The sequence below is a fragment of the Perca flavescens genome, chromosome 4 (assembly GCF_004354835.1).
Source record: "Perca flavescens isolate YP-PL-M2 chromosome 4, PFLA_1.0, whole genome shotgun sequence".
NCBI lineage: Eukaryota > Metazoa > Chordata > Actinopteri > Perciformes > Percidae > Perca > Perca flavescens.
In genome coordinates, this window is record NC_041334.1 from 20060894 (window position 1) to 20072958 (window position 12065).

A 12065-nucleotide genomic window follows, 5' to 3' on the forward strand; every position below is an offset into this window, starting at 1 on the left:
ATTTGAATATAGATCCAACACTTTAGAACTTCAGGAATACATTTAGAACAATTTATTGCAAATATAATTGAACATTTAAAGTGTCTCTCCAGCAACTGTATTTCCATAAAGTTTGGGGACTTGCAAGAAAAATGTAGGAGATTTCCTGACTTTTAATGACCTTAATATGGGTCGAGGTCGAAAGAATCTAGAACCTTGATCCCAAACTTCCCAAAATGCAACTTACTGTAAAAGTGTCTTGTTTTTTTAGACCATCCTCTGACTTTAACATGCACAGTAAATAATGTTAACGTCAAGTGCCCATTTGTCTTATGCCTGTTAACCCAATGTTTCAGTTCTCTGCTCTCCCAGCTGGAGGGGCTGTAGAGCAAAGTGACAGAAGCGGCTTCAGGCTACCCTGGAGGGTTTAGCTTCAAATACTCTTATTTTAACAATTGTCAGTTAAGCAGTTTGCAATTGCATCTTCAGCTTTCTTCATCTCAGGACCATTCTGACAAATGAAGCTGTTCTCCATTCAAGTCAAATGGGTGGCTTTAAATAGCACAACAAGGATTGAAGACAAAGTTCTGATATGTTCTGCACACACTCTTGCACGCCAAACCCCAACACACACACACACACACACACACACACACACACACACACACACACACACACACCTACACACACACACACACACACACACACACGCACGGACGCACACACACACACACACACACACACACACACACACACACATACACACAGCTTTATAAATGCAAATCAGTGAAAAACACCAATCTTGTACTGTACATATTTTGTATGAGGTATGTGCAGCATCTTGAAAAGCAAAATAAGCATTTGTACTGCATGATATAATACATTTTTAAGGTGTAGATTCTTTTATCAAGACATATTCAAAGTTATGATCTCCCACCCTGATACAGAAAATCAATAAAAACTGCAACTTTGGTGTTTTGCTCTCAAGAAATCCTTGCAATATATGTGATCAATCTCACACAGGCCATCTTAAAAGGCAACTGGAAATGCCACATGTAGCTTAAATTGCTGCAGTTACAAAATATATTTGTGAAAACCAGTCCTGTGTATTAAAAATGTATGCTTTTATGCTCCCAGCTCTGAGTGCATTGAATTATTTATTGGGAGAGTGCCTATTTTAAGGATAAAATCTACTAAACACATGACCAGTGGTGCGATGATGTCACACACTGTAGTTTAACTTGAAGATTTGGAAAACTTTCCCCTGACCTACCTGTTTTTTGACGTTTTAGTAGGAAAGCAGATCCTGGCTTACGTGCTTTGAACATTTAAGAGTAGTGAGCAGACATCATGCTGACTCTGACCTACTAACATGCTTTTACTGTAACTTGACTGGATTCAAAATGAATAGACTGTGCCCGGATAAGTGCAAGAAAAACAGCCAATCACCAATTTAAACATTTTATTGTATCAAACAAATTTAGATTACAGATGTAATCAACAATTCAAGTAAAACTGGAACAAAACTCCTCTTTTTAAATCCATGTAAAGTACACTATTACCATTCAAAAACAGAACAAACATTACATGGTCCATAAATACACTGCAGAAGAAAAAGCTTGCACAGGAATGTTTTTACTGTATTTCTTGTTCATTGTGGTCATTGCTGTGATCAATACAAGAGTGGCTTTGGTTTTGTGTTTCAGTTTTTTTCAGGCATGTCAAGATATGTGAAGGTTATGGAAGGATTGTCGCATAATCTACATGATAAAGCCACTTCAGTGATACAAATTATAGATGAAATAACATGTGAAGGCTGGTAATTACAATTTGTGTGTTTGATTTTCTGTATTAATTAGTTCCTGTACAAAGTGAAGCACAGCAAAGAAAAGTCACTGTACATTCAGCGCAATGCAGGAAAGTGTGTTATGACCAGGATGTAGATTCCCAAGAAGCATTCATGTGTCAAATATGAGGGTGCAATTTGAGATGGGTTTTTCATTGTTAACTCAAAATATATAAATTTAGCTGCAGACACAACCCTCTGTAATCACATTTAGTTATCCCTTTTTATAATAAAAAATAATAATGTCAACATTTTGTTTTTATTTGTTGTCAATAGTTTTTTATTATTATTGAACAGCAAAAGGTCTTTGTGAGAAATATCAGAAATACTCTTTTTCCTCTTAGTAGCTGTGTCTGATTGACAGCAGCTAGCAGATGACCTCTGGAGAGACAAAGCAAATGTAGCCACATGTAATGGGCATGGGCAGTTAAGCTGTTTAATGTGCTGCAGCTGACCAGCTAATAAGCTACTCTATCTAGCATGCAAACTGACGTTAGCAGTGCACTTTTCCCCCGATGAATGTTTGTTTGGTTGCAAAGAAAAAAAAGAAGAAGCTTTTTTGGTCTCTCATTCAACAAGCTAAGATGCAGGAGATGTTGTTTGCAAGTTAGACAAAAAGGAGACTTTAGCAGGAAAGTGTGTTGTGTTGCAGGCTGTTGTCTGTCTGTAAGATGATGAGGTTTACTGCTTTACGCATATATGGTTTAAAATGAAGTCATTGAGTTGGCTGTATGGAAAAAAGGTCCCTATCTACGTATACCAAAACAGTAGTCTAACAAATTAATGCTAAAATAGGGGGCGCCTTCATGAATCCGTTAACGTTTTCCCTTTTGGTTTCTGGTTTTTACTCAAAGTTGAACACAGAACAAGTAATTTACAGAGCAGATATGTAATGCTCTTCAGGCTACAACTAGCAATTTCATTAATGAATCTGCCGATTATTCACTCGATTCATCAATTCATTGATGAACCATAGATGAACCAGTTTCTCTATAAAATGTCAGAAAAATATGAATGAAATATGGCCCCCAGAGTTTCCCAGAGTTTAAGATGATGTCTTGTTTTGTCAGACCAACAGTCCAAATATTTTATATGTCATAGAAGAAGACTAAGTGAATCAGCAAATCCTCACAATGGAGAAGCTGAAACCAGAGGATTTGGAATTTATTCTTAAAAAAATGAATCAAAAGGATTAATTGACTACCAAAATAGTTTCCCATACGTTTTCTGTCAATCAATGAATTGACTAATCGCTGCAGCTCTATATGCTGCAGAAGAAAAATAACATGCAATTGTATTTCAGTTGTACTTTAAGAATGTAGATAATAATAAATAATGTAATGGTAGATATCCAATCCATTAGTGTAAACAAACGTGGATATTTTTTTTTATTTAAACTGTAAATCAACCCAGTTGTTCTACCCACTCATTTAAGATTTTGCATCTAACTAACTAAATGATGACATTTGAATTTAAAAGTGATGATTTCGGTCCCAGTTATCTATGAGGTACAAATACATTTGTATTGCTTTGAGATGGAACAATAATTGCAGTAAGAGAGTCATGGCACATTTAATGACAAAAACTAAAGGGATTACAATTTGCTTTTGAACATTAAAGTGGACATTATGCATGTGAATGGTGGTAGTTTATGATAATGATTGTGTGACTGAAACAGGAATCGCTTTCCCATTAACTAGATAGTAACTCACAGTCTGGCACAATAAGCTAGTTTTATTAGTGCAGGGGAGGCTATAGACAACAAATATGTTATAATTAGATAATTCACACAGGATTTTTGACACAAAATATGTTTAGAAACCTTGTTCTTGTTCTCGGGATAGTAAGGCCTGACTGTAGAGGAACATAGATGCCCTGATGTTTCTAAAAATTGGATATGCAGACAGAACCTTTAGTCATTGTGTTGGGCTGTCTGAGCAGACTGAGCAGCTTTGTGTTATACAGAAGGCGGCTCTAATTCTCTTTCTTCAGGCTACATTTCTTTGTTTTCTCCTCGGCCGGCTGACTCGCACTGGATGCTGCTGCTTTTGTTTCTGCAAAATATAGACAGAGACATAAAAGACTGAGGGACAATAAGAGAAAGAGAAGTAGCTGCCCTCCCTGGATTTTAATGGACTCTTGCAGCTAAACAATAAATATATATTTGGGAACATGTTTTATTAATTCAATGTTGTGTTGTTTCTCCAAATGAAGAGAAAAGTACGCTCTTGTTTATGTAGCTTGGTGTTTAACTACATAGACACAAAGGTCATGATATACATAAATCCAGTTGGCTTTATAGTTGTAAGTAGAAGTTCACCCCTCTACCAACCAGTGATTGTCCAATAATAGCTTAGCAACTGTAACTAGGTACAGCAGGCCTGTCAAGCATTGGATCTCTTAACATGCCAATACGGTGTGTATGCGGCTAATTGAATAAGATTGACACATGGCATTTTAAGAGAGTAATGTATTTTTTTTCTTTGTCTAAAACCAAAAAATACAAAGCAAAGTGTAAGGGATGTAATAAACAGTGTGTTTGTCTGCTCTAGAGTAAGCTGAAATCGTTAGCATGTCCGGCTAAGTATCTTATCACTTAGGCTGCGTTCAGACAGCCTGCGTCGGCCGTTTGACGGTCCGGCAAAAACGCAGGTCTTTCGATTCAGTTTGAATGGGGTTAGTGCGTTTAGAAGTTGTGTGATAATATTACTCCCGTGCGAATCGGCATTTCTGTGATTTGGGGTTTGTATTGGCTTTGTTGCCAATTATAAACAAAGGTTTTGACAGAGCCTTGACATCATATCGATGGGATAATGTCAGTAATTTGAGTAAAATACAGACTTCGCTTATGCTGTGTAAATGCGCCGCACGAAACACAGACATGGGGGTGTCATTTTTAAATTACACAAGGTCCCCTGGTAATACTAGTCCTGTGCGATTAGGACTCCAGCAAGTAAAATAAACTCATTGAAAATATGAGCAATAAAGCAAAATCTAGAAATAAGTCAGCCGGAAACATATCAAAGGTCAGGGAAAGTTGCTGACCCTTGGCCCTCACCCTGATCCTTGTCCTTCCAAATACGACCTGATAAGTATATTTACCTAAATGTTCATTAAATATTCATCTTTACACATTGAAATTACAGCTGCAGTCTACAAGTCCAAATTTGTCAAACTTTTTTCTGTTTCTTTTCGTGAGCTTTTGATACAAATAATGACAAATCATGTCAGTTGATGAGCTGAAATTAAAAGAATGAAAGACTAACTGGGAGGATGCGACTCCGGAAAATGGTGTGACACGATCCGCCAGAAAGATGACATCTCACTCTGTCTGAGTTGTTCGAACTACAAAAATATCCAGTCCACTCACCAATTGTACAGCGGTGTTACAGATCGTCAATTTGTGCGTTCAATATCGTCTTTACATCATTGTTTTGTCCGACAGTCACATTAAAGCATAAAATCATAATTCATAATCAAGTGTTATAGCCACTGTTGCCTTTGTTTTATATATACATGCTTTACAAAGTGTTAAGCAGTCATTTGTTGCAACAAATAACATTTTCTTGATTAATAGATCCACAGTCATAAATCAATGGTGGAGAGAAAGAAAGAAAGAAAGAAAGAAAGAAAGAAAGAAATCAAGTCTACAGTATAGACAGAACACCACACTATCAGCTCAGCCCCACCGGCCCCACAAACACATTTTCCACTTCCGTATAAGCTGCCTCCCAAGGTATTTCAGCCACAGCACAGCGCTCTGTGATGTGTGGATCAAAGCCCCTTCACAGATGTTTTTTGACAAGCCATGATTACATGACACCAAGTCAAGCCTGTTGAACTGTTTAACATATCTAAATAAACCCTGCCTAAACGTGGCTCTTTTGACTCTACCTGCTTGTGCGTTGCTTTGTTGTGATGAGAGATCTGCTACATTGGCAACGGTGGAAAAATCCTCCTTCTCCTTGGAGAGGGGGCACTCGAGTCCATCAGCAGCTTCTAATAAACTCTCCCTTGAGAACTCTGCAGGGGGCAGAGAGACAAATAGAGGTTGAGATAAAAGTGAAGAGAGATGTATCTAACCAAGGACGAAAAAATACACCACACAATATTCCTATATTTTCAGTATACATTTACAGTTGCATGTTTTTTAGTCATGCTGAGTAAATTGAAAAGGCTGATCTTGTGAAGCCACCCCCGACTGAACCTGTGTTAATGGTCATCGATTTGTTTCCCCCAGCTTCCCCTATGCTCTTTTCATCTGCACTGAGAACTTAATTAGCAGCCATAAAGCAATCCATAAAAAAACATAGTCATCTTGTAACATGGGAGTACATCTTGTTGTTGTGTGTCCCAGTGAATTAAAATGAAAATAGATAACATTAACAAAAAATGTATTTCAGCACTTCAGAAATGGAGCCCGCATGACGCATTACTGCTGGGTATATGCTGAATGTGTATTTTATGTACTCTGTGACCAACTTCTCACTTGCCATTAAAGTGAATTATCAGTGTGAGCTGAAAAGCTGTTTTTCTCATTAGCTGGTAAAGTATTTGGCACAGAAAGGAGACAGCATAACCATGCAAGTGTTTTCATTATAATTGTATTATATGATTATACAGTAGTGTACTGCTCTATATGGAGTGTGTCCTGAGATAACTTCTGTAATGATTTGACATTTAATATAAATAAAAAATTGCATTTTGAAATTGAAATTTGAATTAATGCAATAGTTCAATTATTCACTTTCTTGCAGAGTTAGATGAGATGACTATATGCTATGCTATATATGAACCTACAATACAAATACATATTATTTAGTGTACAGACATGAGAGTAGTATCAATCTTCTCATCTAACCCTTGGCAAGAAAGTGAATAAGCTTATTTATCAAAAATGTTCCTTTCAATGTCCTCTTTTCTCCAAGCTCTTTGATTCACTTTTCTCCATAATCCTATCATCCTTTACATGCATCCTTTCCAGCCATTTTCCTTCTTCCTGCCTCATGTTCTGCTTTACTTTACTGCTCCAATGTTCTCCCAGTTCAATACCCTTCCTCAACCTCTCCTTCCTCTCTTTCTCTTCTCATGGGGCCACACCATCCATTTTTCAGAGGCCACGGCAGTGACCTCCTTATCTGGCCTTCATTCTAGCATTCTATTGACCTCTTGTGTCCATCCTTTTCTACACCTTTTCTTGCCTTAGACATATTCTGACAGACTCCCTTTTGGCCCGTATCATTCATGGGCCATTCATATTACGAGCTCACACTGACTGACATGCACAAGTGGAAAGTGTGTTTGCTCAAGAACCATGCTTACAGTATAAGTACAATTTTGAGGTTGTACTTTGTTTCTATTTTCTACTTCCTACTTTTACAGTATATTTCAGAGGGAAAGATTGTACTTTTAAGTCCAGATTGACAAATACCCACTCTACTTCATACCCTATGATTGTCTTAAAGTGCTCATATTATGCTAATTTTCAGGTTCATAGTTGTATTTAGAGGTTGTACTAGAATGGGTTTATGTGGTTTAATTTTCAAAAAACACAATATTTTAGTTGTACAGCACATTGCTGCAGCTCCTCTTTTCACCCTGTGTGTTGAGCTCTCTGTTTTAGCTACAGAGTGAAGCATCTCACTTCTGTTCCATCTTTGTTGGGAGTCGTACATGCGGCCCTGCTAGCTAGTCAGTTGCAGAATATGAGGGCGTGTCATGCTAGCAGCTAGGCGAGCATTATAACGGGTTACAAAGTGACGCGCGTTTGTCACGGAAGTAAAGGCTTGACTACAATAGAGCTGTTTAGAGCAGTTTGTGAACAGTGTTTTCTGTTGGAGATGGTAAGTCCGTTTTGAAGTGGACTTTGGGCTTTTTCACTTTGCACAAAAATATATATAACACAATAAAGGAAAGAGAAAAAGTCAAAAAGCATAATATGAGTACTTTAAGGAAAAACACATGAACATGAACATGGAAACCTCATACTACACACATTTACAGGTAGGGTCTAATTTTATAATAATAGCGGCTAAGTCAGCTGTAGGTTTGTTGCTGAAATAGGCAGCTGCAATGCAGTAGGCATGCAAAAAAAACACTTCTTCACAGTCTCCAAACATACCCTCCATTTGGCAGCGCAGTTTCTCAAAGGCCCCTGCAGCGGCCTCATCATCGTGTGGGAGCTCCTCCCCGGTGGGAACAGAGTCGGGGCTGGGGCGGTCCGACAGGCAGCTCTCTGAGGAGCACTCGTCCCCAGCTCCCTGCTGCTGCATGAAGAGGGGTGCTCTACCATGAACTGCAGCTCTGGGAAGAGGGAGGCGAAGATAGGTGATAGAGAAGCAGAGAAATGAAATATTGAGGAAAGAGTTAACAGGAGAGGGAGAGGGAAGATGAGAGGGGAAAAGAGTGGATTGGAAGAAATAGTGGAATGTAAAAAGCACAGAATCATTGGGGGAATGGTGGAAGAAGGAGGACATGCAAGAGAGGAAAATGGAGTGAGATAAAGGGAACCAATGGGAGAAAAGAGAGATGGAAGGTGAAGACTTATCGAGAAATGCAGCACTTCAAAAGAATGTTGTACGCTAGGCAATGTTGAATTAACATCCAGCAGTGTTTGGAGTAAGGGGGCAAGTACAGATACATCAGAGAAGGGAGATGATTAGTTTAATCGCCTTCCTCTACCTCCTTCATCCACGGTTTTATTACTGTTAATCTCCGTGTAGTGGGAAATTAAAGCGATTATCGCCTGGGTTACCTCTAGGAAGTGATTCATCACACTCGGAGCTGTTTAGCTATGAAACTAAGAAGAATAAATTTCCTAGCGCACCAAATTTCACTTATATTCTCATTGTTGTTCCCTTGCTTCAGTTCTGTTGTGCTGCATAAATCATTACATTCTATATTTGTGTTTAATTGGACATTGGCCCTTAAAATAAGATTTGCATTGTATTGCAGTGACAAAAACAGCCTAGAGAAATAATCAGATGTTGAAACACTTCTCGGACTCTGTGTGTGCATTTGTTCTTAAGGCTTTCTTTAAATGGTGCAGGAACCCAATTGTCACACAGATCCATTTTACAAGGGAAATCGGGAGAAATTCTTGTAAAAAAAATATAGGATAATGAGTCCTCACTGAGGCAAGTTCAGGACTGATAGGCTCCGAGGTTCAAATAGGACACTCAAAAGAGAGCAAACTTCCATCCATCCATTAGCTCAGCTACTTCACCTAGTAAGTTTACCTGATATCTAACATCCTGGACTCTATAGGACATACTAACAGCTTTGTCACTGTAAACAATAGGTGGGCATTTTCAGCGTTTGTCTTAACAATACTGACCTGCCAAAATGTATATTAAAGTTACTATATGTAACTTTTTAATGTTTCTGAAACTGTAATTTTTCATATAATGATTATAAATAACCTTTAACAGCAAATGAGCCTAACGGTGAAAAGAACGCTATTTTTATAAAAAAATGTTATCAGTGCCTTTACCCTGGGCCAATTTTTCCCATGAAGTCACAAAATGATTAGCTCAACAGTAACACATTCTGACGGGTCACAGATTTCTTTGTAACACCGGAAAAGCCTGTGTTAGCGTATCCAGCCAGGTAAAAGGTAGCAGGAGTTTTCTTTATATAGGCCTAATTGTATTTTAATTTTATTTTAGAAGTTATCAGTTGTAGTTATGGCTGATGCTGGGACGCTGATACTAAAAACACTACCGCTTTTGTCCAAAGCAGCCGCTAGAATCAGCACAAACTGAAACTACAATAATAATAATTACAAATAGCCACTTTAAGTTTGCAGTTGTTCCAGAACGCTGTAGCTCGTCTTTTGACAGGAACACGTAGGTAAGATCACATCTCCCCCCGGTACTGGCCTTCCTTCACCGGCTCCCTGTATGTTTCAGAATTGATTGCAACCATATGTCCCCCCAAGGTCACTCAGGTCAGCTGACCAGTTGCTCCTTGTGGTCCCAAGATCAAGGCTGAAGAAAAGGGGAGGCCGTGCCTTTGCTGTAGTAGCCCCTAAACTCTGGAATCACTTGCCTCTACATATTAGGTTGGCTCCTACACTGTCTGTTTTCAAATCCTGTCTTAAAACACATTTTTATTCTCAGGCTTTTAACACATAACAATAGTTGCCTTTCAATATTATTACCATTTTGCTGTTAAACTGTTGTCCTTTTGTTGTTTTTGTGTTCATTGTGTTCTTTCTATGTTTTTCTGATTGTACAGCAGTTTGGTCAACTTTTGTTGTTTGTAAATGTGCTCTATAAATAAATTGGATTGGAGTGGAAGTATCGCAATACACTGATGGCAGGTGGATGTTTCATTTCAATTAACCTGATAATTAGAATGAATTATGTTTCAGGTCAAAGAATAGCTGAACAAATCAGAGATGATGGAAACAGGCCATTATAAAAAGCAGAACAATTTGCTAATAATATGACTAATATGACATCACATATATATATATCCAAGATAACTTACTCTACCTTTCATTGTCGGTGTTCCCTTTTGCCCTTTTCGCCGTTGTCGAGGAGAGTTTAACAAGGCTGCCTATAAAACATCAATGTTTCACATCAGCTGGGCAGAGAGCACTAATATATAGATAATTAAAAAAGAAAAGAAAAAAAGATTCTCATAATTCTATTTCTGTAAACATTGACCCTCATGGATCATGAATTAGATTACCTTGTACAGCTGGTTTGGGAGACGATCTTCATCTATTTCTGTAATAAAGCAAATAGTCAGTTAAGTAGGCCTACTGCACACGATAAAACAATTAAAATAAGGGGTTTTAAAATCAAATATAGAATGAACAGGCAAACATTGTGCAGGTTTGATACTGTTTATAATTGCACAGTTGACCTCTTCTCTGGAGCTGGAGTCTGCTGTGTCTCCAGACAGAGTGGATATAAGATGACCTCAAGTAACCCAGATGGTTATCTGACACACTACAAGCTAATGTAGTAAGTGTTTGCTCAATTTTTATCAAGCTTGATGGGTAGAATTATTTTATTTTTTTATTCTCCACTCTCATCTATGAATAAAAACAGACTCCCTGGATGATTTTTGCTAACAAAGGGGATGCTAATCCACTCTCATCTTCTTCCTAATAGACCCCCGCATGCAGCCAACTGCTGATGATAGATAAACAATAAAACACTGTTTATCCAAAACCCCTTAAGGGAGTAGTGTGTAGCATAGTTAGTGTGTAACATACTGAAGTATAGTCTGGAGCTGAGTTGATTTACAGTCAGTTGGCAGTGTATTAGGTACATATACCTAAAACGAATGCAGTCTACAGTTTTTATTTGTTTGTTTTTTAATAAAAAGCCAGCCATGGACACGTGTTGAGAATTAGCAGTGTGCTAAAACACTCAAGCAATGCATCTGGTTTGTCCATTGTAACTGGGATGTTCATGTCAAATAAAATCTAATAGTATTAGTAAAACAATATACAACAGTCCTGCAATAAATTCTACCTTGATGTCATGTTTTAAGTGTTTCTAATATTTTGCCCACCCCATTTATATTAATGAGGGTAGGCTAAATAACCATCATAGATTTGAACACCTCTCTAAAACAAAAACTGAACATTTTAACCTTTATAAAGGAAGGATTTAGTGCAGGACGGTTTTCTTAAGCAGGATTTATAGTTCTTCTCTATGCAGAGCTTTCGCCGTAGCCTACGTAAGTGGCCTGAGGTTTATACTTGTGCGTTGGTGTCTGCGTTGTCCTAGCGTATCTCTTTAAGAGAATAGCAGAGCCGGCATGTGTGTATGCTGGGGAGAAGGTGGTAGAGTGCAACACAGTCTCACTCCCTACTCGTCAAATGTATGACGCATGGTCAAGGACCCTGGCATCAAGTTTCAACGAAATAGGGGTACCCTTGACGTTATTTTTCGACGAGGGGAGTCCGTCAGATAGACATTCATGTTATTCCCTCACCGTCGGATACCGACGAAAGAAAAAAACACGCCCCCCGCCCCTTAACTCGAAATCTGTGACAGTTATTGGTATTTTTAGCCCAATAACCGCTGTTTTAATCAACAATATTCACGAGATAGTATCATGGTTTATATGTATTTCTTTTTATGTTATTATTTCGGTATATTTCGCCAGGGAAGCTGGATTGCTTTTTGTTGATTTATATTTTTAAACTATAATGCTACATCTATCAACATTTATTTAGATGTTATCATTGTATTCATTTCTTTACTTTAATAATATT

General features: G+C 38.0%; 1 protein-coding gene across 1 annotated transcript in view; it reads right to left on the reverse strand.

Annotated features, from left to right (window-relative positions):
- Positions 1-1426: 1426 nt before the first annotated feature.
- LOC114553509 (protein phosphatase 1 regulatory subunit 1A) overlaps positions 1427-12065 on the reverse strand; it is a 40966-nt gene continuing 30327 nt past the window's right edge. Inside the window, exons 3-7 of the mRNA XM_028574721.1 lie at positions 10523-10560; positions 10324-10387; positions 7947-8128; positions 5720-5848; positions 1427-3879 (exon numbers count right to left, since the gene is read on the reverse strand). Coding sequence (XP_028430522.1) covers positions 5825-5848; positions 7947-8128; positions 10324-10387; positions 10523-10560 — 308 coding nt within the window. The 3' untranslated portion in view covers positions 1427-3879; positions 5720-5824. The remainder of the gene's footprint in view (positions 3880-5719; positions 5849-7946; positions 8129-10323; positions 10388-10522; positions 10561-12065) is intronic.